Source organism: Hakea prostrata, chromosome 2 (assembly GCF_041222555.1).
Source record: "Hakea prostrata isolate BN-2017 chromosome 2, UWA_Hpros_2, whole genome shotgun sequence".
Classification (NCBI taxonomy): domain Eukaryota; kingdom Viridiplantae; phylum Streptophyta; class Magnoliopsida; order Proteales; family Proteaceae; genus Hakea; species Hakea prostrata.
Window position 1 is genome coordinate 63,615,401 of NC_142601.1, and position 27,254 is coordinate 63,642,654.

The 27,254-nt window shown below is 38.7% G+C and overlaps 2 protein-coding genes across 3 annotated transcripts in view; one reads left to right on the top strand and one right to left on the bottom strand.

Moving 5' to 3' along the window:
• Nucleotides 1-23,070, top strand: part of LOC149025629 (haloacid dehalogenase-like hydrolase family protein) — a 46,770-nt gene extending 23,700 nt beyond the window's left edge. For both annotated transcript variants that reach the window (XM_089145832.1, XM_089145831.1), the window contains 8 exons: nt 2,116-2,205; nt 16,879-17,019; nt 17,239-17,394; nt 18,673-18,822; nt 18,936-19,037; nt 21,122-21,231; nt 21,376-21,494; nt 21,998-23,070. In XM_089145832.1, the coding sequence (XP_089001958.1) occupies nt 2,116-2,205; nt 16,879-17,019; nt 17,239-17,394; nt 18,673-18,822; nt 18,936-19,037; nt 21,122-21,231; nt 21,376-21,494; nt 21,998-22,089 (960 nt within the window). In that variant the 3' untranslated portion in view covers nt 22,090-23,070. The remainder of the gene's footprint in view (nt 1-2,115; nt 2,206-16,878; nt 17,020-17,238; nt 17,395-18,672; nt 18,823-18,935; nt 19,038-21,121; nt 21,232-21,375; nt 21,495-21,997) is intronic.
• Nucleotides 23,071-24,560: 1,490 nt separating this feature from the next.
• LOC149025630 (VQ motif-containing protein) lies at nt 24,561-25,654 on the bottom strand. Its single transcript, XM_089145833.1, has one exon. It carries the CDS (start codon nt 25,348-25,350, stop codon nt 24,679-24,681), a length of 672 nt encoding a protein of 223 aa, XP_089001959.1. The 5' UTR covers nt 25,351-25,654; the 3' UTR covers nt 24,561-24,678.
• Between the last annotated feature and the right edge of the window lie 1,600 nt (nt 25,655-27,254).

Below are 27,254 nucleotides of genomic sequence, written 5' to 3' on the forward strand. Positions count from 1 at the left end.
TTTATATAGACGATCAAAAGCAAACCTAAATACAGATGCAAATTAAAATCACATAAAAGTTTAATTCAAATTTACATCCTTTATGTCGCCATCACAAAGGTGACACGTCAAGAGTGCGTCGAGAATTCTTATCTAATCCTTAGTGATAAGAATCAGGTCACATCATGCAGTATACAGTATGCACCGACGTTATCCTGGAAATTATTCCCTGAAATATCTGGTGATGTCATCTTCTTCTAGAAGAGACACCAATCTTTGTGTAGCATCTTCACTGACTTTAGAGAGAAGAGAAGTGCTCCCACAACTTTCTCGGACAACAAATTTATTGTTTATCTTATTCTTAGTTTTTGCCAAATATCTTTTAAGTGGATGTACTACTTTCTTAAGTTTTGATTTTGGAGGCTTTCTTCTAGGAAGCTCCAATCTTACTTGAAATTGTATGGCATTCATTGGTCAGTTGGGGAGGGTCCATCATCTTCTTCATATCTTCGAGCATAGTATCAATCGATTTGACATATGCTTCCATCTTTGAATATCCTTGTAGCTGAGCCTGGACAAATTGCTGGGCTGGATCTTGGGCTTTACGGTTCTTTTCTTCGAATGCTTTGTGGATCTGAGCTCCATTCATCTAAAGTAAATCTTTTGCCTTGAGAAGACATGCCAAAGCATCATGTTTTTCTCTTTCAAGCTGTGATATCTTGATTCTGGAGGAATTAACCTGATAAACTTATCAAAAGATCAATCAAATAGTTTATATGATCTGGAATATCTTCATACTTGTTACTATGCAATTTATGTCTAAATTGCATAGAACGGAAATGACATGTAACCTTATATTTATCTAAAAAGGTAATCTTTACACCAGTTATCTCAAGACCAAGATATTCCAATTTCTTTAATTCAGACATTAAAGATATTAGAATGTTTTTGGTAAAATCTTTGCATATGGGCATTTGGAATAGGTAAACTTTAAGTAAAGTTTTCTGTATATTTATCTATAATTTTATCAAAATCTAGATAAATATCTCCATAAGAAGATATAGCTTTTCATAAATGATATCTTTAACATGCAAAGGTAAAATATGCAAATCTGATGAATTATCATAGATAATATATCTACAATACTCATTAAAAATATCACGAATTATCTCCATAAGAAGATATAGCTTATCAAGATATGAAGAAATTATTACACAGTTCCACAAGAAACGAAACTGCTCTGATACCATTTTATGGATAGGGGTCTATATACATAAGGTGTATATATATATATATATATATATATATATATATATATATATATATATATATATATATATATATATATATATATATAGATAGAGTATAGCCCTATCTCATAGTGTACTCAAATTCTGCATGTTGGGCCTTTACAATGCAAAGCCTAAAAGTGCTTGGCTATGACCCATATAATCCATAGGGACTTTAAATTTGAGTCTAACTTCATCAATCTTAAATTGCAACCTTTGTCGAAACCAGGTGAACCAAACCAAACTGCAGGAAAAATCTTTTCTTCCTCTTCTTTCTATGATAAGTCTGCATCTGGTTCTCTCTGATAAGATAAGGGGTGTTATGACTATGACATCATAGCATATGATTACAATCCATTCACTCACATGGATCCATTGGCTTTATCTTGTGGGTTCCTGTTCTTAGTGGCTGGATCAACTCTCAACAAGTTAAATCTGTCATAGCACTTTCTTTCTGCTGAAAATAGAGTTTGCAAATGCAGAAATAGGGTAGAAACATAAATTAGTGCTGCCCAAAGTATACGTGAGTTGCTTCTCAATTATTAGCAGAATCAGGCTATAGCAGTCACATACACACAGAGGGTGGATCCTTAATTATTCTTGCCATTCTTACTCTCTCACCCGCTAGCTTTTAATGTAATGAATTTTAGCATCATCATTTGTTACTTATACTCTCTGCTTTAGCTCAAGGGTGTTGTCCAGAAAATGATTCTCTTGTGAATAGCCTTTCATTGGAATTTACATGTCAATTTTCCTCACTGTCAAAGTAGATGGTATCCCTCTACACTAGGTGATGAATCCAATGCTTTTTACATTGTACAGATGCTTATTGAACTTAAACATGCAGGTTCAAGCTTACCCAAAATCTACTGCTGTTCTTGTTCGTAACCATGGAATTTATGTGTGGGGAGACTCATGGATCAGAGCTAAAACTCAGGTTTGTATTTTACTTTTGTATTTTTTGATTAAAAATTTTGTCATTATGGACAATATAAGTTTGTGACATTAAGTTAAAATCCTTCAGTTATCTTTTTTTTGGTAATAAATGACCAGGTATTTCTGTATTTGATAGTTTTATGAGATTAACTTAGAGAATGAGCAGTTTATTTGAGAAGCAGAATGTCAAATATTCCTTATTGACATGAGTGATCTCCAAAGGACTGAGCATGTTGTTGCATTCGAGCTATTTCACTTAGTTAATACAATTATCATATCCATCACGTAAAGCATATGCTTATCAGATTTCAGCCTTACCAGGTTTCCCATTCCATAAGGCAAAAATATGCTCTTCAAACTGCTCCACAGATGCATTGTTATTTCTAGTTCAGGTTTATTTTGTTAGCTCTAGATGATCAATTTTTTCCCTCTGGTTTTTGAAGATATTCCTTATCCTGAAGACTAAGGTAAAAAATTTGGTTATTGGTAATTTTCCTGAAGTTATGGAAATCTGGGAAAAGTGTGGTTCTTTTTCCCAAAATAAGAAAGTTGATTCAGTGAAAATTTCTTTAGGATAAAAGACTCTGAAATTTGAAATTCTTACTCAACTCAAAAAGAATGGTAAGCAAGCATGATTACATTCATGAAAAGGATTTATAAGTGAAGTTGTAGAAAAGTAGGGAAATTAGCTATAGAGTATAGACTTGTGACTTCAAAGAAGTATGTGGTTACGTGTGTCGTAAAATGGGTCAAATTGGACCATACATTACCGATCTTGTTAACAGCCATTATTTTTCTCATCAATGAAATTAAACCTGAATTTGCTAAACTTAATAAGAAAGTTAGAAAAATTAGGACATGAGAGTCTTGGCTGGCTAAACCATACCAATATATTCAATTATTTAATGTATTTTAAGTGGTGGAATATTTTGTAAGGGGATCGAGGCTTGAATCTCATTAAGTTTTTTTCGGTGAATAAAGAAAAATCTATTACCAAAGCTCTAAAGAGGAGAAAGAGAAAGAAAAAAAAATTGGGGGGGGGGGTGGAAGTTGGAACTAGGCATAGCCTTAGGAAGGCGAGCACTAAGGGCTATGAAGAAAAACGTCTAAATTCCAGTTTTCCTTGATCATCAAAGAATCTCAGGGAGAGGGCTGGTGGAGCTTGGAGGAAAGTCAAAGAAGATTTCTACGGGAAAAAAAAAAGGAAGTCAAAGAAGATGGCTTTCCAAATGATGACAATGGTGCGAGATTTGGATGTCCATCTTCTAAGATTTGCCACATTTAGATATAAGAAATAGCAACATCGGATACTAGCTTGCCAACAGGATTGCATATCATCCAACCTAAGAAGGCCCTATTTGGTGAAAACCACTACCTAGGAAAGGTAAGAGGCTCTTGCAAGGGGCCAAAATGGAGGCTAAAGCACTGTTTCAGATCCTCTAGGCGAGGAGGCAAGAGAAAAATAGGTGGTTGTTGGAATAATGAATAAACCCCTATCTTATGCTAGTGTGACTTAGCAGGCCTTTATTTATAATAATAATGTGAAAGAAAGAATACAAGAGTACCCTATGTGGGACTAAAATAATTAAAGCGTATTAATTGATAAAACCACCCTTCTCACTAAAATTTTTGACTTACGACACTCCCCCTCAAGTTGGTGCATAGATGTCTATCATGCCCAACTTGCTAATAATGCTACTGAACAACTTAACACTCAAACTCTTTGTGAACACATCAGCATGCTGATTAACAGATGTGACAAAGAAAATCTGTATCAGCCCAAACTCAACCTTCTTCTTAATAAAATGCCTGTCAATCTCTACATGTTTAGTCCTGTCATGCTGAATTGGATTATGAGCTATATTGATTGTTGATTTGTTGTCGGAGTACAGTTGTATAGGTTCTTCTAGATTTGTCCCAAGCTCCTAAAGAAGACCCTTCAACATATTACCTCACAAATGCCTTGAGCCAAAGCCTTAAAACTGTGCTTCAGCATTAGACGGTGCAACTCCAGCTTGTTTTTCGCTCCTCCATGACGTTAGCCCCACATAAGCACAATAACCAGATGTAGATCTCCTATCATCTGGACATCCTGCCCAATTTGCATACGTATATGCTTCAACTCTAAGATGCCAATCTAGCACAAGCTCCTGGATTTATGACCCCCCAAGGAATCAAAGCTGAGGTGGTCTTTTACTTCTCAAATCTCCTCTCTCCTTCTTCTCTTCCGCCTTGCCCCCCTCTTTCCCCCTAGTCTTCTCAACAAATTTGTAAACCCCCAATCTCTCCCCTCTTTTTCTCTATTCCTTCCCATGATGAGATCATTCAAGCCATTTGCTCCCACAAATCTAACCGACCCCCAGCCCGGATGGATTCAGTATGGGCTTCTTCTCTTGTGCTTGGGACCTCATTGAGGTTAATCTTATCCATGTTGTCTGCAATTTCTTTCTCAATCCTTCCCAACTCTCTTTTATCAATCAAACTTTCCTCTGTCTTATCCCTAGAAGGCGGGGGCCTCTTTTGTCTCTAATTTTCGCCCCATTTCTCTTTGCAATCTCCTCTATAAACTCATCTCCAAAATCTTTGCGAATCGGCTAAAAAAGGTTATGCCAAACCTGGTTAGTGAAAACCAAATTGCCTTCATCTCGGGTCGAAGTATTGCGGATAATATTCTCCTTTGTGCAGAAATTGTCAAGGGGTTTGAAAGATCCTCTGACTCCCCTGCAGCTCTCCTCGAAGTTGATCTCCACAAAGCTTTCGACTCCATCCGCTGGGATTTTATTAGTGATGTTTTCTCTGCGATGGGATTTCCTCCTTCCTTCATCCATTGGATTGACATCTGCATCTCCACTCCCTTCTTCTCCGTTTTAACCAATGGCTCCCCGGCGGGCTTCTTTCCCTCCCGTGTCGGTATTCGCCAAGGTTGCCCCATCCCCTTACCTCTTCTCTCTGGCTTTGGACGTGCTCTCTCGTATCCTTCAAGCCAAGACGGATCAGCTCCTGATTTCTCCAATCCCTAAATGTAAAGCTCTCAATCTCACCCATTTGGCCTTTGCTGATGATCTCATGATTTTTGCCAAAGCTGATCACAGCTCCATCTCCTTTATCATCTTTGCCTTTTCCTTTTTTGAATCCATCTCTGACCTTAGGGTCAATCTTGACCAATCTACTCTCTTCCTTTCTGGAGTGTCTGAGCCACTGCGTTCTAATCTCCTAAACCTTTCTGGTTTCAAGCCTGGCTCCTTCCCGGTTGTCTACCTTGGTCTCCCTCTTATCCCGGGTAGGCTCTCTCGCCATCATTGTTCCCCCATGTTGGATCATATCCGCAAGAGTCTCCAACTCTGGAAAAGCCGGCTTCTCTCTTTCGCGGGTTGGGTGGAACTCATTCGATCTATGCTCGAATCTTCCTACCTTTATTGGTGCGGCATTTTCCCGATCCCCAAAGGCCATCTCGTCGGTGACGGAATCTTTATTCTGTGCTTTTCTTTGGAAGGGCCAGGAATCTACGCGATTCCTCTGCCTCGTCAGTTGGTCCAACATATGTCGGCCCAAATCTGATGGGGGCCTTGGAATCCGTAGAATCCAAGAAGTCAATTCCGCTGCTTTACTTAAACTCATCTGGAAAATTGTCACAAATCACGACTCCATCTGGGTCAAATGGGTCCACTCTTACCTTCTAAAATCTAACTCTTTCTTGACTACCCCTATCCCTCCTAATCCTTCCTGGATCTGGAGGAAACTTTTTCTTAGATCTCGTGCTCTTCTTGCCATTACCATCCATATCTCTTTTGGTTCCTCCACTTCCTTCTGGCTTGATCCATGGCATCCGATGGGGATTCTTCTTAACCTTTTCACCCCCCCACTGCTTATGAGACCTGCATTCCCAAACTACCCCCTCTCCCACTTCATCTCTAGTGGTTCCTGGGTCCCTTGGCTTCCCTCCACCACCAAATCATTTACCACTTGTTCAACTTGGAACCTGGTTCGCAACCCCTCCCCTCCCCCTCCCTGGCGCCCCTTGGTTTGGTTCAAAGGTCACATTCCCCGCCATTCACTTACCCTTTGGAGAGCCCTAAACACAACCCTTCCAACCCGTCTTTCCTCTTGTCCCACCACATCCTTGTGAAACCAAATTGTATCCTTCGTTGGAATGGTACCGAGGACACTAAGCATTTGTTCTTTTCTTGCCCTTTCTCTAGTTCTCTTTTGAGAAAAACCCTTAACTTCATTTGGCGCGGCTCTCGTCGTTCCTTTGGGTTTAACCGGGACTGGTCTTGGGTATTGAGTGACTTTTCAGGTACCTCTTTATGTGACCGCGTTGGCAGGCTTGTCTTTGGTGCCACAGTCCACCATCTTTGGTGGGAGCGATATCTCCGGCGCTGGACTTCTAAATCCCGCTCTATTGATACTATTTGGAAGGTTATTTACTTTGATGTTTCCTCTAAGATTTCTGCTAGTCCCTCCCCCCCGGTTGTTGATACCCCAAGGACCAAGCTCATTGTTGTTTCCTGGGGGCTCAACTCCCAACTTCATCCCCCTATTTGATCCTGCCTCTTGGGATCCTTCTTTGTATTTTGGTTTTCATCTTTAATTGATTATTTATTCATCCAAAAAAAAAACTCTAAGATGCCAATGGGAAGAGAAATTAAGACGCCTTTTCTTGGGGGTGCCTTCATGTACCTCAAGATGCGATACATTGCATCAAGATGTGAAGAGTAAGGATCGTGCATGCATTAAGGGTGCGTTTGGCAACGAGCCAAGGAACAATTTTTTGACGTTCTTCCGTTCTCAGAACGCCAAAAAGCTTTTGGTTAAATGGGTTGTTCTTTTGTTTTTAGGGAATGAACCGGTCCAATTTTCTTGTCTGAGAAGGCTTTTCGAAAACAACTTTGACTTGTTTTGTCATTTTCAAAAACAAAAAGCATGTCAAAATTAAGTTAAAGAGGGACATTCAACCCAAATTTCATTCACATGCAACTTCTAATTCCTTCCCGCCCTTATAAGATTTTTTTTTTTTTTAAATCTCCATCATCTTAAATGTTCTTAACAAAGATTTTACCAAACGGTCAAAATTTTGCTTAGACCACCGTTCTTTGATAAAAACATTAGAAAACAATTCTCGCGAAGAACGTCATCCTCAAAAAAGACCGGTACCAAACACACCTTAACTGACCAAGTTGACTGCAAAAGTGATATTCAGCCTAATGCGTGTCAGATAGCTCAACTTCCCAACCAGTTTCTGATATCTAGTCTTATCAACCAATTCTCCTTCCTTTGCCTTCAGCTTCAAGTAATGATTGGGCTCCATTGGGGTCTCAATAGATCTACATCCTAACATCCTTGTCTCTTCTAGTAGGTCCTGAGTGTATTTCCTCTGAGAGAGAGAGACTCCATTAGTTGAGTATGCTAGCTCTAACCTGAGAAAATATCTGAGTTTACCGATGTCTTTTAACTCAAATTTTGTCCTCAAGAAAGTCTTCAAAGCTGTAATTACCTCCTCACTACTTCCTGTGATGATAGTATCATCCACATACACCAGAAGTATTGTAGCATGAGAACCATTCCGCGTAATAAATAGAGTTTGGTCTTCATAACTCTGCCTGTAGCCGTAGAAGATCATAGCCTTATGAAATCTTCCACACCATGCCCTAGGGACTGCTTTAGTCCATACAAGGCTCTTCTTAATTTGCACATTTTCCTATGTCTCTCAGGACTAGAATAGCCTGGAGGCACATCCATACACACTTCCTCTTGAAGCTCTCCATGTGGGAAAGCATTCTTTGCATCCAATTGCTGAAGATTTCACCCTTGATTCATTGCAGATGAGAGAATAGCTTGAACTATGTTCATCTTGGCAACAGAGGCAAACGTCTCTTGGTAGTCAATGCCATAGGTTTGAGTGAAGCCTTTGGTTGGCTTATATTTTTCTATGGTTCCATCTACTTTGTGTTTTATGAGGAACACCCACTAGCACCCAACAATTGGCTTTCTTGCATGCAAAGACACCAAGTCCCACATTTTTTTCTAGGGCTTGTATTTCCTCGTCCGTGACTTTCTTCTAGTTTAAGTGAGATATTGCCTCCTACCATGAGTTAGGAGTAGAGGTAGAGGACAAAGAGGAAATAAAGCTCTAAAATTTTGGGGATAGGGACTAATATGAGACATGATTGGAAATAGGATGTTTAGTGCAAGTACGTGGCTACTTTCTCAAAGCAATAGGTAGAACAAGGTCAAAGACAAGACTTATCAGGAGGAGCGGATTCTTTAGGATTAAGAGCTAGTGCTTCTAACTGGCATGGCTCAAAAGGGGGTATTTTTTGCTTCCTTTGGTAGGCCTTCAGAGGTCTAGTCTCCCCCTACACATCATGCATCAGTTATTCCTATTTAGTCCCTCCATCTTCCAAAGGAGAATCTGCCAAAGGAGACTCAAAAGTAGAAACTTCAGGAGGAATCTCAAGGAACACTGGAGCTTTTTCACTTATACTCTCCCCCTGAAGAAGAGTAGGGGAAAAGAAAGGAGCATGTTCTTGAAAAACATCCATAGATACCAAAAAAACAACAAAACTCGGGATGGTAACACTTATACCCCTTTTGAATAGGAGGATAACCCAAGAATATACATTGTAACCCACGGGGATCTAACATACCATTACAATGATGGTTGCGAACAAAAGCAACGCACCCAAAGACTTTAGGGGGAACTATAAAGTTGGTTGTCCCTAAAAGAACCTCAAGAGGACAGCGCTGATCTAAGACTCGGGAAGACATCCTATTAATTAGATAGTTGGCGATTTGAACTGCATCACTCAAAAAACGAGGAGGCACGTGCATGGTGAACATAAGGGATCGTGCTACCTCAAGAACATGTATATTCTTGCACTCAACCACCCCATTTTTTGGAGGGATATCCACACAACTAGCTTGATGTACAATCCCATGATCATTAAGATAAGAGGGAAAAGCCCCACCTGTATATTCAGTCTTGTTATCAATTCGTAGGGCTTTTACAATAGTTTTAAACGGAGTCCTAACCATATTATGGAAATTCTAAAAGCTAGAAAATACATCACTTTTTTGGTGAAGAAGATACACCTATGTGGTTTTTGTGCAACAGTAAATAAAAGAAATAAACCATCGATGATCAGAAATAGACACAATCTGAGAGGAACCCCATACTTCAGAATGAATAACAGAAAAAAGAATATTACTACAATTATTAGAAATAAGATAAATATGTCTATTTGTTTGGCCAAAATGCAAGCATCACAATGAAAATCATTCAAATCACATCGTTTAACCTAGTCAGGAAATAATGTAGGCAAAATTGATAAAGGAATGTGGCTTAAGCCGAATATGCCACTAATGCAGGAGAGGACAATGTAGATGTTGTAGAAAAAGCTGATGGAGACCCATCCAATAAATAAAGCCCCTTTTTTGTATACCACTGCCAATTGTACGCCCCATTTCCAAGTCCTGAAAAACATAATGAGAAGGAAATAAAATTATTTTGCCGTTCATATCATGTGTAAGGTTACTAATAAACAAAAGGTTAGCTGAAAATTTTGGAATGTACAAAACAAAAGAAAGGGTAAGTGTAGGAAAATAGATAATGAAACCCTTTTCGGAGATTGGAGATAGAGATCCATCGGCTGTTCGAACATCCTAAGCAAAAGAAACATGTGAATAAGTATGAAATAAAGAGGATGAGCTTATCATGTAATTGGCTGCTCCAAAGTCAATTATCCAGGAGGCATAAATGGAGTTGACATTGTGACAACCAAAAATACTTGTGGAATGTTGGGAATCAATAGTGGATGTAACAGCATGGGCAACATTCACACTAGGAATCTATCCCAAAGAGGATAAATGAAGCCTAGACATCAATTGATGAATAGACGAAGTTGTTGGAGCTCATCTGAGGAAAGAGGTGTTGGGTACTCACGGTGGTTGAAATAGCCTAATTTGCAGATGCTAGATTGCTACCCCTGGTTCCATTCCTACTAAGGGTGTCAATTGTGTACCCAAACCATTCAACCATACCGAACCGCACCGTTTAAAATTCAGTATTGTACCAGTTTTGATGGAACCATACCGTGGTATGTCCTGAAACAGTACCGAATTTGCATAAAACAGTGTGGTATCGTATAAAACCGTATATCATGTCAAATAGATGCTACATATGTAATTTCGCACTTAGAAAGTGCCTTACTACTCTGTGAGAGAATCATCTAGTGTTTAAAGTCTACATTAAATATTTTTTGCTTGGTGTTTCAAGTCAAGTAAGCTGATTGGCCCCTTGACGTTTAAAGTACACGCTATTGGAGATTCGTTGGTGTCTAAACTCCAATTCTCCAAGCCTACCGTAAAACCACTCTTCCACTTCAACCTACAAGTTGTTGTGTTAAAGATCATATCCACATGTTACATGGGGACAGAAACACTAAATATTTTCACACTTCAACCATCATCAGAAGACGGCGGAATAAGATCGAAGAACTAAAATCTGATGAAGGTGAATGGATTTGCGATCTAGCTGAGCTACAGACACATGTCACTGGATTTTATAAAAACCTATTTTCCGAGGAGCAATCAAATACTCAGGTACTTCACTCCCTTCATTGCTTTCCGACATTAAATCATGATTGGTTATTGTCACTTGGGAAGATGGTTGAAGAAGATGAGGTCTACAAGACGGTTAGACAGTTTAGTCCATGGAAGGCACCGGTCCTGATGGGTTCCAAGTTGCCTTCTTCAAAAAATCTTGGAAAGTGGTAGGGAAAGCAATCACTAAGATGGTGAAAGAGACTTTTAAAGGAAAAATAGATGCCAAATTGAATGAAACATATCTAGCCCTCATCCCTAAAGTGTACAAACTTGAGTTAATTTCTCAATTCAGGCCAATTTCTCTGTGTAATGTGAACATGAAAATAATTACTAAGGTTATTACTGCTAGATTAAAGGAGTATATGCTAGGCCTCATATCTTCAAATTAGGTCAGCTTCATTCCAGGGAGACATTTACAGGAAAATATCATTACTGCACAAGACATATTTCATACTATGTGCAAGAAATCCAACAAACAACTCACTATGGCCATCAAGATTGATCTTGAGAAAGCTTATGATCGAATTAGGTGGAGCTTCATACAAGAAACCCTCATACTGGCCAATCTTCCGAGTAGTTTGATTTATGTGATTATGAAGTGTATAACCACATCACAGTTGGGTGTTCTTTGGAATGGGGAAGATACAAATTTTTTTCACCCCACTAGGGGCATTCAGCAAGGAAATCCTTTGTCACCCTATATTTTTGTGATGTGTATAGAAAGGTTGTCACATTGTATACAGGATGCTGTAAGTGATGGGCGATGGAAACCTATCAAAATTGGGAGGAACGGTCCATGCATTTCTCATCTAATGTTTGCAGATGATGTACTTCTTTTTGCCGAAGCTACGATTGAACAGGTAGCAGCAATCAATAATTGTCTCAACAATTTTTGTATGGCTTCTGGTAACAAGGTCAGTTCTTCAAAAACTAGAATTTTCTTTTCTAGCAATGTCAGTCACACTCAAGCTAGAGACATCACCCATGTCAGCAATTTCACTGAAACAAAAGAAATTGGTAAATATCTAGGAATCCAAATCTGAAATGGACAGTTAAGAAGGAAAATTACCACCATATTTTAGCTAAAGTGAAGAATAGATTGTCGAATTGGAAGGTTAATTCACTCTCTTTGGCTGGCAGAATAACCCTTGCTAAATCAGTTATTATGGCTATTCCAATTTACTCTATGCAGTCAAGACCCTTACTAAAAGGAATACTTCAAGATGTTGAAAAATCAGCTAGAGGCTTTATATGGGGTGATACTCAAAACAAAAAGCGATCCCATCTCATTGGGTGGGACACTATCTGCAAACCAAAAGAGTTAGGTGGATTGGGCTTTAGAAATCTCATTAAGGTGAATGAAGCTTTCTAGATGAAGCTTGCTTGGGGGTTTCTTAAATTATAATACTATCTGGAATTCATCTTGTTTTGTAGGCAAAATATGGAAGCAGTAAAAGAAAAGAGAAATTCAAAGCTAGTCCGAGTGATTCTCCCATCTGGAAAGCCATTTGTACTGTAGCTCCCAAAGTTCTTAGCAACAACAAAGTTGATGTTGGCGATGGAACTTCAGCATTTTTCTAGGAAGATAATTGGTTGGAGGTGGGGCAGAACCTTAAGTCAAAAGCTATATATGATATACCAAGTGGAATGAGTAAAGAAAAAATATCATCATATGTGGATGAAAATGGAGGTTGGAGAAAGGAAAAAATCGAAAATATATTACCTTTTGATTGGTGCATTAAAATTGAAGCATGCTCATCGCCAAGTACAGGTGAAGGAAAGGATGTATGGCTATGGAATCCATCACAGAATGGATGATTTACAATAAAATCGGCATATGTAGTGTTTAAAGATTCCAGTAGTCTTGGTGTGGACATTTCTTTTGATAGCAGGTATTGGGAGGCCATTTGGAAGTTAAAGGTGCCGCAAAGAATCTCTTGTTTCATGTGGGTTCTAAGTCTGAACAGGCTGCTAACTAATGATAGGAAATGGAAAATGGGACTCATGAGCCACTCCTTCTATAACTTTTGTCTTCATGAAGCCAAAACTAGTCTACATGTATTTAAAGATTGCCAATATGCAAGTGGAGTATGGAAACGATTAATTCCAATGAATCAACATGAACATTTCTTCAATTGTGATCGTCGTGATTGGTTTTACCTAAACATATGTGGAAATCTATCACAACAACAGAAAGGATGGTCATCCAAATTCGCATCACACTATATCTACTATGGGGTTGGAGAAATCGTGATAATCATAAAGAAGACTTCACTCGACCAAGGGGGAGGGGTGGAAATGATAAAAGAATACTACGCACATGTGGAGGCAGCTTGGACCCAGCATAATAATCCACAATCATTATCACAAAGTGTTAGAAGAAAGGCAAAGTGGAAGAGACCAATGGAAGGGTGGCTAAAATGCAATGTGGATGCTGCAGCCGGTAAAGAAGATTTCAATCAAATTGGAGGGGTTTTTCGTAGCTCAAAAGGGGTGTACATGGGAGGTTTTGTGCATAGAATCCCCAAGACAAGTGTTCTCGAAACTGAGCTCCATGCTATTTGTGTAGGCATATGCTATGTAGTAGAAAGAAATATGCTACCTGTTCACGTGGAGTATGACTCTTCACAAGTAATCGATTGTTTGAAGCCGAGTGCTCAAAATCAAGGAAGGATGACAAGGATTATTGTGGTGATTCGAGAGTTGGTTGATTTGCATGGAAACATCATCATTACTCATACTAATAGAGAAGCAAATATGGTTGCCGATTGGATGGCGAAGAGAACAACAACATTGGAGTCTCCTTCACATTTCTTTCAAGAACCCCCTCACGGTATAGAGGAGTTCCTTCAGGTGGATCGTTTGACCAGCTCTCTTTAAATTGATTTGGGTTTTTAACCCCGTTTATGTATAATAAAAAAAGATCATATCCACAGTGACCCAATAAAAATCTCATTCTGAATTATGCTCTTCTTGATTAGATATTTGATGATACAGGTCAAAAGCATTGAACTATCTTTCATGATCCTATGGTAATAAGCACATTTATTGCCACTTTGGACAATAAGGACTTTCCTTTAGAGCATAGGATCTTAATAAACCAATAATAAAAGTGGAATGGGTTCTTTGGTACTTAAATTTACCGCATTGTATGCCATGTTTAAACCATTTTCCCGCAGTGATTTCATACCGAAACTGTACCACACCGTTTTTGCAAATATCGTACCGTACCATATAAATTTGGTACGGTATGGTTCTCAGTTTTGATATTCAAAGTTGATACCGTACCAAAACTCTACCAATTGACACCTTTAATTCCTACATCCTCTATGCAAATTTACTGGACATCCTTACAACTTCCAACACTTCTCTTTTGTATGGTTTTTTTTTCCCACAATATTCACACTTTATCGGGGGCTTAGAATCACCAGAACCAACAAGTATGTTGATCTATTAGGAGTCTATGTATGTACCCATAGTTGTCCGCTTACTGTCCACAATATCAACCATTGCATAGGCTTGCTCAAGAGAAGGAAAGGGCTCTCGGGAAAGAATGTGTGCCTGAATATGATCATACTCAATGTTTAGGCCTACTAGAAAACCATAGATGCGGAGCTTGTCTTCCCAATTCTGATGAGCAGCAACATCAGCAGCACTGGTTGGGGTAAGTTTTCATAGAAATTCAGTGTTTGATAATACACTCTTAAGTGTATCGTAATACTGGGATAAGTAAAATCATTTTGTTGCAACTGGTGAATCTTCCTCCGAATCTTAAAACCACTTTGCATCATTACCCATTTAGAATATGTATCTCATGCAATTCTCCAAACAGTGGCAACTTCAAGAAGGGGATGACTCTCTGCTATGATTGTGATTGGTTCAATGGAATTCAGGAGAAATCCTATAACCAAAACACTCATATGTATACCATTTAGTATATTGCGGACCAAGAGTATGAGGCTTAGTAGTACTTCCATCAAGATGGCCAGTCAGACCATGAGCACCAACGGCAAGGGAAACAGAGCGGGGCCACCAAAGATAATTGGTCCCATTAAGCTTGACCATGGCCGTCTAAAGAGGAGAAAGATCATGATCCCGAGGAATAGGTGAAAACGGGAAGATCCTCAGATGTACCAAAAGAGGTGGGGGTAATTGGATTAGCCATCAAGGGAACAAAGTTTAATTAAGAATGAGGGAAAAAAAATTTAGGGATAAATCGTGGAAGGGAATCCACGATAAAAGGTCAAGGATGAAGACAAAAAATTAGGGACGATATTCAGATCATGGAAACTAAGGAATGCTGGCACTAGAAGTAATTTTTGGAGAAATGGGTAGCTCTAGGACCATCAATTGGTGTTGGGAAGGCTAGGTGGTTGGCCTAGAGGTGTCACTAGATGATTGCAACTTCTCTAGGACCTACTGCAGGTGAAAGGAAAGAAGAAAGGAGGGTCAATTACCCTCAGAGTATCACAAGAGACTGGTGATTCCTCTAGGGTAGATCGCAGCTGGTAGGGAAGGGGGGAAGGGGATTTTGATGGCCCCAGATGAGTTGCTGGAGTATTGCGACTCTTCTAAAGGTATTGCAGGGATTTTTTTGGTGGTGGTAGGTGGCAGAAGCTGTGGAGGTGCTATGATGGGAAAGAATACAAGAGTACCCGATGTGGACTAAAATTAAAAAAAAAGCATACTAACTGATAAAACTACCCTTCTCACTTAAATTCTTGACTTGCAACAGTGGTCAATGTCCTCAGTATCATTCTAGGGTAGAAGGGGAAGGGAGAGACATGGACATGTTTGTGAAGGAGGTAGAATAGGGCAGGGAGGCAAGGTTGAGGGTTCTCCATATGTTGGCAGGTGTTTGTGGCCTTTAAACTAGACAATATTGGACTAGGGGACAGGAGGAACATGGTGTCTGGTGAGGTCCCAAGCTGAAGAAGTGCTAAAATTGCCTGTTGGGGATGGGAGCCAAGAAACCTTGTCTTAACTAAAGTTTTTCTTTTTTCCTTTATATTTTTTAATGGCACTAAGACCCTAGGGAGGTGATTGTAGGGAGGTGGGCAGATTTAGGGATACCAGAGAAGCACTTGGTAAGTTATTGGGAGCTCCATTTGGTTGATAGGGATCCAGCCTGAGGGAGATAGAGGATCCATCAGCAATCAAGTAGGAAGTAGCTGGGAGGGTCTAGAGATGAAGGAGAAGAATTTTGCAGTATACTTCAAAGGATTCAACAGGTTGGGGGATCGTCCAAATGGAGTCATGTTTAAATAGATAGGAATAAAACCTGTTTAACTGGATGGAGTCATTCTTTGAGGAATATTTCCAAATTAGGTCTCGAGCATGCCAACTATAATTATGGTCATAAATCTTACAGATGCCAAGGCCTCCTTTGGATTTAGGGAGCAGTGACAGCCCAAGGTGAAGAAATCTGGAGGGTTTTTTGCCTTTCTAGAGGAAGGTGCAGAAGAGAGATTATGGCAAAAATGGTGGATTTTGGAAGCTCTAAAATGCCACACCTGTAAATGTAACAGGATTAAATGACCAAGTTTAATTACTTCCTTTCATACCTGGGGCTATTAGAGTGACTGAAATATGATATAAGAAAAGAATCTTGATAGCTAGGCAAGGATGTGTTTTTTACAAAAATAAAGCTGCACACTGACACACATTGATACAACTTGTGATATCTTATGAAATTCTACTGTAGTTTCTTTGCACATTTTTAGGAACTTTCAGATTTACTTGCATCTATTGGATTAGAAGATAGTATAACATCATAATCATGAGTTGCCTGAACGGTTGATCATCAAAGAGATGCTGGAAATATTTGTAAGAGGAAAATGAAGAATTAGAGTCTGATATAGCAGGATTAGGGATGGAGTTTGTTGTCTTTATAATGTCTGAAAATACAAGCACAACTAAATGAGTGATGTTTATAGGTAAATCTTAGTTTTCAGATTGCGTCAAAGAATTTGATCTGATAATCCCTGCTTTTAGCTCTGTGTTTCTGTCAAGCTGAAAAAGGATAGCTAACTGGTTTTGTTATCTTCTAATTGGATTGTCATTGTGTCAGGCTGAATGTTATCACTATCTATTTGATGCTGCTATTAAACTTTATCAATTGGGCTTGGACTGGTCTACTCCTAGCCATGGTCCAATTCAAAGAGCTTTTGGAGGTCCACTGAATTTGAATAATGCTCTGGAGCTATCTCATGTAAGTTCTAGAGGTCTTCTTTAAAGAAGCAATCTCTGGTTGTAGACTCTCATATTCTTTTGTATATTGGTTTTGTTGATTTGATAGCTAACTGGACGGGAGCCTGGATATTGACCTTAAAATTTTCAGTTGACAAATTTATGAGTATTTTTGATTGCTTTATCCATTGCCATGTGTATATGGGATTACATTTTTCTTCTTGTCTCCTGCTGTCTGCAGCACAGTATTATTCTGGACATTGAGGGGACGACTACTCCTATATCATTTGTTACAGATGTTCTTTTCCCTTATGCACGTGATAATGTGGGAAAGCATTTATACTCAACATATGACACTGAAGAAACTCAGGCTGACATTAAGTTGCTGCGTGCTCAAGTAAGTTCTCTAGCTTTTGTTATCATATATTACCATTTATATTTATGACCGGTAGAGCAGAGATATCTGGTTTCCGTTCTCTTTTTAATCCTCCATTTAATTTTTTTAGTGTCATTGCAATCATAGTTGCAAAGGCTCCACGTCTCCCAGATATTATTTTTTTTAACATTATAGTATGTTACAAGATTATCCCTTATCTCATAAAAAATCAACATCAAGCCATATCAAGCAATAGAAAGCCACATCAATTCAAGGTTGTCAAAGCGTCCGCCTAGGCAGCAGCCTTGTCACCTAGGCCCATTTTTCAGTCAAGGCGACTTGGTGTCGCCTTGGCTTTCATTGCCTTCTATTGCCTCACCTCGCCTCGCCTTGTCACCTTGATAACCATGCATCAATTCATCAAAAATCAATGTTTAGCCACATAAAGTCATGAAAAATCAACATAGAATGAGAAGACAACAGAGCTGAGCAAGCAAGCCATTGGAAGTTTGAAACAATCAAAACAGATAGCTGGTTTATACCATTCTTGAAATTAGTCATCTTCATGATATACCTAGTCTCACCTTTGATTTATACTATTCTCAAAAAATGATCTTATCCCTGATAAATTAAAGCACTCCCAATTTAGATAAACCTTTTTGTTCTCTGTGAAGTTTGGCTGCTTAAATGAATTTATTTTTACATGAAACTTTTTGTAGTAGCTGGGTACAAACCAGCTCTCCAACAAATCCAAGTTGCTTAAATCTGATTTATATTGGAAGAGTTATGTTCCAGTCGAACCTTATATGGTGTATACCAATGCTGTCAAAATTGCTTGGGAAAAAATAATCTTTTAGATATCAAAACATTGAATAGTTTGCCACCTTTTTGTTTTCTTCCAATGTTTTAACAAATTAAGATCTGTGGAATTTTTAGATTTGAAAACTCTGCAGCATTAGAAAGTTAAAAATTTCTCCGACACCCAAAAACCAGTTTTGTGTTCTTGAATTGGGGGGTTGACTTTTTAAGACTTTGGATTTTTCTTTTTTCTTTTTCTAAAATTTATTTATATTGGATTTGCTTATTTATGAATAAAGTAAATTACTTGAATGAAATAGCCATTAAGGCAACCACTGCATTGACCACTCAAAATCCACCTAGACACCTAGGCAGCTCCTTGGCAACTGTTATTGTAATATTCTATACCAATTGCGGCCGCTGGATATATGTGTGGGTCAGTGTACCATCCCACTAGTGATGCAGGATAAGGGAATTTGAATAGAGCTAACATCATAATAGGTTGAGGAGGACTTGCGCCAAGGTGTTGCCGGTGCTGTGCCCATTCCTGCTAATGACGCAGGAAAAGATGAGTTGATAACATCCTTGGTTGCCAATATTGAAGCAATGATCAAGGCTGACCGTAAAATCACTTCCCTGAAGCAGTTGCAGGTACCAAATTTATTTTGGAGCTACTTTATGGCTACTTGTAATGTAGCTCCCCAACCTCTCCCCCCCCCCCCCCCCCAAGTTTTCTCTCACATCCTAATTTGTATTCAATGCAGGGTCATATATGGAGAACTGGGTTTCAAAATAATGAACTGAAAGGAGTAGTTTTTGAAGATGTACCAGATGCTCTTCAGAAATGGCATGCTATGGGTATCAAGGTTGTCATTCTTTGCACTGTTTTTTAGCTGAGTAGTCATGAATTCATGATATGCATCGGCATGGCATTTATATTTACATGGAAATTCAAGAAACTAGTTTTACTTTAGTATATTATCTTCTACTCATGCATTAGTAATTTTAGCAGCAGTAAAGATCCTTTCTTAGCAAACTTTTTTTTTTTTCCTTTTGTTTGTTTGTTTGTTTATAGTTCATTAAGAATGAGAAAACAAATTTTTGTATGTTGGCTGTGTATGTATCTGTAGTAGAATTTTTTTTTTTTTTTTTTTTGGGTGGTTATTGTACTAGAATTTATACCCACACATGCACAAACTCGTTACCTAAAAGCAAGCAGTGCTCACTAGGGGAAATAAGTCTCGGGCTGGGTTACAAATTCTAGGTCCTCATCCAATGGGTTTTTTCGTTGAATTTGGCCACTGTAATAGGCCTAGATAATGGTAAGAATTAGGAACTAGGGATTAACTAGTTACTTGAGTTGGAGTTAGTGCTAGTTTCCAAGTATGTATCGTATTTGGAGTCCTAGAGTTTAAAGCTCTGTCGGTGTTTACTTTTTAGTTTTTCCAGTGATTTAGAGTCCTACTTGAAGAGGAGTGTCAAATACTAGTATGTTATGGCTTTTCAAAGGTGGGAGTATTAAATGGTCAGTTTTTAAATTCTAAATATAAGTTTCCTTCGAAATTTTGAGATTATTATTGAAGCTGCCTTCAAGATTTGCTGTTGATTGATGATATGAAGTAGAGAAGTGCCTTCAAGATTTGCTGGAACTCCAGCAGTGTTATGGTGCATTCCTCAATGGAATATTGGACTATTGTTGGGAATTAGGTGGATTAATTTCCTATGCTGCTTCTATCTTCTTGTTTTTACTTGACTTGCTGATCAGTTTACACGGCCTGATAGTGGTTCGGGCACTCCTCTTTTCTATCAAGTCCCAGACTAGATTTCTGTGTTTGTGGCTTCTAGTTTGTCCAGCTGTTTTATAAGCATTTTTCTCAATAATACTTCAAAGCTCAAACATCAAATTTCCTAGTTAAGGCGATGACCCATGTTGAAATTCTTCACCTTTAAATATAATGTTAAGGATTAAGAAAGAACAATGGAGAAAAATGCAAAAACAATATTTTTTTTGGATGGATTAAATTCCATTTTACCGAAACCCCAAAAGGGAGAGAGAAGCAAAAAGAATATGCAGAAGAGAAGAGAGGGAAGAAAGGGGGGGGAATTAGTCTTTTGGTGGAAAACCCAAAAGTAGAGCCTAAACCCAACAACAATAAGCCTGTTCATTGGGGTTTTCACACCAATAAGCCAAAATATTGCCTAAAGCAACCACTAATAAGCTCCTCACATTTCTACAGATTTCATTGCTTTATCGGAAACCCTTGCAAGGTAGCTTTATATGACTCCCTAAGCAACCACTTTCTTTTTATCAGTTTCACTATCAAACCCATTGTTTCCTTTTACCCAAAAAAGCAAATAAAAAAGGGGGGGGGGGGGGAAGCCAGTGTTACTGCCACTTTACTCTTAACTGTAAGTGTTTTAAGGCTTGCACCTAACCCTTACAAACTCCATTATAGAAGATGTTGGGTTAAAAGCTCTAAAATGCCTTTAGCATATACATGATATACACATTCAAAATGGAACCCACTATATGGGGAGATAAACTACTTAAGCATCATTATTCTCTATAAGGCAGATATGTAAGATTAAGTTATAAAAAATCATTTGCATATTGAAGGCTAATCTTCCATTTGATGGTTTCTCCAAGTTAAGATCATGGGAATTTTTGAGATCTTTCAAGCTTGATATGCATCGTATTGGACAAAAGATTACTGAAAGAGATTTCCAGGCCTATGAAGGGATTTACAATTTCTTTCCGAAAGTACCAGTAATACATATCTGTTAGTATAAGTTTAATTGCTAGTCCTCAGCCATTTTCTTCTCTTTTGCTAGTCCATTAGATTCTCACCTTTTACTGAATCCTTCTGGTTGTTCATAAAGGAGTTCCTGTTTATAACAAATCATTTGTAGAGCTAATTGTCACCTGTGTCACCTGTGTCTTTTTGTTCAGGTGTATATATATTCTAGTGGTAGCAGGGAGGCTCAACGGCTTTTATTTGGCAATTCAAATTATGGGGACTTGAGAAAATTTTTGTGTGGATTCTTTGACACCACAGTAGGGTATGGTTTTCTTGTGTCATACCTCTGTTTTTATGCATACCAATTTTTATGTGGGAGCTTACCTGCAGCATCTCTGGACGTCTATAAGATATATAATTTTTTTTTATTATTATTTTTTTTTTTTTTTTTTTTTTTGGACTACAGAAACAAAAAGGAAACACAAAGTTACTTTGAGATCTCACAGTCGATTGGAGTTGATAAGCCATCAGATATCTTATTTGTAACTGATATCTATCAGGAAGCTGAGGCTGCAAAAGGAGCTGGTAATTTCTATTTCTCATTGATTCTCATTGATCCTCATCTAGAGTTCTGATATGACACATCTGCACTACTATTTACATATTTTTACATCTGGTAAATATATTTAGGTATGCATGTATATACACTCATACAAGATTTTCAGTTTCTTCCTAAATTAAGTAATACAAGTATCATCACTTTAACCCTCAAAAAAAGGAAAATCGGTATACAAGTATCAAATGGGCAGGTCAAGTAGCTAAAAAATTGCCATTTTATTATAAAAGTGGCAAATGCTTGTTCGGTTGGTGGCTTGCTAATAGAGTGCACGCCTGAAGGAGGTCACAGGACACAGACTGACTTTCCTGTTTCACATTTGTGCTGCAAGGCACCAGCGTGAAATCCTTTGTTGAAAAACTCTTGAAGATAGATTTAATTAACCACTACAATGAAGATAGAAAAGAAATATTTGAGAGCCTTTGTTTTGATTAGGCACTAATTACAATAACATACTAATGCATTTTTTCAGGTTTGGAAGTGATAATATCTGTTCGGCCAGGAAATGGACCACTCCCAGAGAACCATGGTTTTAAGACTGTTCAGTCCTTTGTTGAAATTTGAGTTCTTCAGTTCTGTATTTTTCTGAATGAGCAATGGAAGTCAATAAATAGTTATCCAACAATCTCAAAATCTCTTAAGCTGAAATATGTGACTTGACCACTTGTATTCACACTAGTCTTGCCCGTGGTCATTGGGGCGTGTGAAAAGAGGTCAAGAAAGCCAAATCAAGCTGTAGTATGGCCTTATAGAGTCGTGTTGCATTTGGCCCATGTCATGAATTTCCGCAGGAATTCAAAGTAGGACCTCCAGTGCTGGAAAAGAATGCATGGTCAGAGACTCAGAGCTGGCTATGGGACCCGTTTGTGGAAAATGCTTGTGTTAGTTTCCAGTGATATCTATCCAGCCACCGAGCTCATTGTACAACTACCTTTAAGAAACCTAATTTCTTCTGGGAAAAAAAGAAGCTCATGGTGCAAGATGTGGTAAGTACTGACATTTTATAACCAACGTTTGTCTCCTTTCTTTAATAGGTGCAGATAGGGGACTTTGGGGTGAGGAGGTGATGACGCTTGTACTTTATTCACTACTTACTAACTGGAGAAAGTTAATGATAATTGATGGGGATATTGATGGGGATATTGATGATTAATGAATTAGCCAACCACTTAACATGAAAGTCCCCATTTGTGTTAGATGGTCAACCATTGCCGAACGACAATGGCAGTTCAGAGCCAAAATCACCCATCCTTTTCCTTTGACCACCACAGTTTTTGTTCTTATTCACTTCTGTCTACTGATTTTCATCTTCTTGGACCCGATTCAATTCTCCACTCTGATTTCTCTTGAAACACATTAATTCTGCATTTGCAGGTCTCTTTCCAACTTCCAACTCTAGAAAGAAAACTGAACTACTCCCAAGTTCTTGTATCCAATTTTGATTCTTGAATGAGTTTAAAGAACACAGGTGGGTTACTTGGTCTTCGTCAGCTATTTTCATCAACTCTAATTTGTTGTGTCTATACTGGAATGCGCTTGATGCCCTTTTTTTTTCTTCTTTGGGTTGCTAACCCCGGTTTCCAAGGCTTTGCCCTGACTAATCCGGTGTTCGACCCGGGTCGCACACCTGGCTGTGGTGGGTGAGTCTCCCAACGGGGATTTGGACTGACAGGTTTGATTTATTTCTTTGACGGCATCTATCAATTCCATGACCAACCCAATGACAGCACACGACATAAGAAAACAGGAAATACTGATACATAATCAAGGTTGCCCCTTCCCTCTGCTGTCACTATAGCATCTCTTTCTCAATGATGCATCAGATCGTTTTGACTACTCAATACGTAGACCAACAGCATCTTTGGCAAGATACAGACACCCTGGACAAGAACCCAGAACCCTGATTGCCAAACGTGTGAATCTTCCTAGTTTGCATCAGAACCTGGTAATCATTTTAGCATCTCTAGTATAGTTTGTGGTTTTGGGCAATCAATAAAAGCCATTCCAGTATTAATGGAACGGTATGGATGATGAGAAAAACCATCCCTATTTCCTACCCAATCCAAATTTAGGTGATTCCACCGACCTAACCAAGGCATATCAGAAAGTGTTCACCATGCACTGAGTTGGATCCTCTCTTTGAAGCACCTGCCAAACACCCCGTTCCCCAAACCCAAACACTTTCATTTTCATATTGTTTTAAAGTGGGTGGGGTGGGGAACCCTAGTTCTTCTTATTAGTACCTAAACCTGAAGGGCATGGCTGAAGACTTTTGAGTTTTTTTTTTTTCCTGGATTGAAACTTATATAACTCACAAATCACAATGGTCAAAAGTGCAAAAGCTAGAATGCCTGCCTGTACTTAAGGTTCTGGGCCCTTGAATAGTTTGGCCTATTTTCACATCATTCATCAAGGGTCAAGATTCCTTTCGCTTCCATCCAATCCCAGCTCAACAGCTGGCGTAAAAGACCAACCCTTTTTGTTTTAAGGGTTGAAAAAACCAGCCCTTCCACAGTGATACGAAACAATAGATTTCCAAATTCTTGTAATGGAAGTCTTCACCTTCCTGACTTACGAACTCTCTTCCCCATTTTCCGGTAGTTTTTAATGGTAAAATAATGTCAAATTTGAGTTGGATCTCAGTCACATTCAATGTACATTATTTTGTAACCAAGAGAGAGAGAGAGAGAGAGAGGAGAGACAAGAGTGAGAAGACAGAGAGAGCGCGGCAGTCACCTTCTCTCTCAAGTCCCACCAAACAGTAACAACTAAATAAGAAAAATTTTCTTTCTTTACTGGAAATCTGAAACCCCACTCCAAAGCAGAGCAGACTCCAAAATGCAACTAGAAAGAGGAATAATCCTCTCGCATGAAGCAGAACCCATGAAATTAGAAGACGAAAAAGAGGTAAAAAGGAAAGACAAGCACAGAACTGAAAACCCATAGTGAGAGAGAGAGCAAGCTCAGTGTTAACGGATCGAAAACGATAAACAGAGGTTGATAGAACAGGGGGGGAAAAAGGGGAAACCACGATGTAGTAGATAAAAGTTCTACAATTGAAGCAATAATATCTCTATATTTCTCTACAAACAATCAAGTACCCAGAAGTTCGACATCTTCAGTGCCCATACATGCTTACCGAAGTTAAACATCTCAAGAAGAAGAACCTGAAACTTTGGGAGATGTAACCGGAAACAGGGGCAAAAGCCGTGGCTCGGCGTCTCTGGGAGTCGAAATCGGAGATGGATGCAAATAGAACCGTTTCTCTGCAATCGCCTTATCTTCCGCCATAGAATCGTTACCGTTAGAAGTTGGAGGAGACCTATTAAAGGGGTCTGGGATCAAAGGCGTAACAGGGCTCAGAACAAGTCCAGGAAAATCGAGCAGACTTGGAGACAAGATCTCTGGCTTCCTCGGCGAAAACCCAGAATTTGGATGATTGAGTGCTCCAGGCATCAAAGGACTGATTTTTAGATTCTTCAGACTGTTCCTCCTCTCATAAAGCTTGAAACCTTGTTTCTTGGGTCCAGACTTAATCGGAGGTATAGCGCTCTTGTTGGATGGATCAGCAGGGGTTGCCTTGGAAGCTTGTTTGGCTGTCTCTGACGATCCAGTGAGCATCTGAACAACTTGCTTGAAGGATGATGTATCAGCTTGAATGAAGGTCGTTGGGTAAGCATTAGCATCAGATCTGGAGATGGGTTTTGGCGTCAAGGGAAGTTGAACTCCATTGCTGTTGCTGCTGCTGCTACTGCTGCTATTGCTCTTTGGAGAGGCTAAGGCAGATGGGTTCTCTCCCTCTTGGCGTCGCGGAGAGTTCTCCATCGATCAGTAATGGAATTCTCCTCTACTGCTTTCACACGCAGACGAAGAAAAAGAAGCAAAAAAGAGGAAAAGGGCTTGGGTTGGTTCGGGTAGAGAGGAAGAAAAAGAGAGAAGGATGTGTGAAGAACAAGGTTTGATGAGATGATGAGATGACTTTTGTTTTTCCTTGCTTCTCTCTTCAACTCTTTCTCTCACTCTTCCCCTATCTCTTATTAGTCTTTTCTTTATTTATTTATCTTCTATGCAGTTCTGGTGATAATGGGTTTGCTCTTCTTAGTTTTTTAGAGGAGAAGAGAGAGAGAAGTGGGTGGTCCTCACTCTTCATTGGCTATTAATAAAATGCCCAATGGTTTTAAAGCAAAAATACAGAGGGAACCCATTGGTTGTGCTTGGAATTTCAAGTCTGGTGGTGAAGATGGGTTGTGATGTGGAAGAAGTCATCAAAAGTTTCAAAATTTTGCCATTGACTTCAGAGCTCTGACGCTGACTCTTTGTTGCTTGGGATACACCCATTAACTTACCACTCAAACCTGTAAGAAACAGACAATATAAATTTGCCTTTTCCCCCTATTCATTATAGACAAAATGGTATAATATGTCAGGTTAGATTATCATTTTGATTCTCCTCAAAACCCTTTTATTTCTTCTCCTTGCTACTTGTCACAGTACTCTCTCTTGGATTTTTACTTTCTTATCATTATAGGACAACATCAACAAGATACCTCCATGGATGAGCTTGCAGCAATTGATCATGTCAGAAGTGGGCTAGTTTTTTCTCTTTATTTCTTTGTTTAGTAATATTTGAATTGATTCCCACATGAGGTAGGAAGACTACTCTGTTCTGGAACTTAAGCTAATATGGTTAATGGAGCATTGGGAAAAGGGGAAAACAAGGGGGGAGAGAGGAGGAATCAAATTCTCATTTATAATGGAAAAGAGAAGATGAAAGGGAAAAAGTGGGGACCATTTGCCCATTTTCCCTATATACACTAGTGCAAAGATGAGACCTTTCATCTACAAATTCTCATAATTTTAAATGTCATTATGGTGTGGAGTTCCTAACTAACCTCACCCCATGCTAAATTAATGGGTTAACAAGATTTTATTTCATACAATTTGATTAAAACACAAGCAAACAACTTCTTCCTCTTCTAGTCTCCTTTCTCCCCCTTTTCTCCCTAATTCACATTGTTTGATTAAATTATAAGCAAACAAATTCTCCTTCTCCTCATCATGTATTAATGTGTATCTTATACAATACGATTTCAAGTTTCTCTATATACTCCATGATTTGATTTGATTTGATTTGATTTTAGAGAAGAGATTTCAACTTGATTTAACAACGAGTTGAGACTAAATAAATCAAACCCAACTTTCATAACAATATAAACAAAATTTTTAATCATGAATTTATTAGTAAAATGGTAGAATGGAAAATAAGAAGTGAGTCAATGGCATTTGGTGTAAAAATGAAAGTACCCAGAGCTTGAACTTGTGGACCTAAAAGTGTCTGCTTTCGTTGAAAACCCACACCGTCAGAGAGAGAAAGAGAGAGAGAGAGGGGTGGTCAATGATGGGTTGGGTCTGGCCATTTTTAAATATTTATTTAACATCATGAGACCGGCCACTAAATTCCAAGTTTTCAAAGACCTAAAAAAAGTATTAAAATTTTTCAACGAACCATAGAAGACTAAAGAAGGGACCAAACCATTTCAGTATTAAAATATCATTCAGTTTCGTCTTCCAGGTAACAAATGAGACAATGAAAGGTGAAAAAAACAGAGGATTTGAAGCCTTCCAGAAAAATCAAGTGTATTATCAGATTAAGAATCAGTATCAAAATAATCTCAAATTTGAAAAGTTCATTTTCAAACAAAACCCAGATGCAGGGGTAGGATTTGATA

Excerpts from the sequence above, each read along its gene's own strand:
- LOC149025630 (XM_089145833.1), bottom strand. The coding sequence starts at position 25,350 with ATGGAGAACTCTCCGCGACGCCAAGAGGGAGAGAACCCATCTGCCTTA.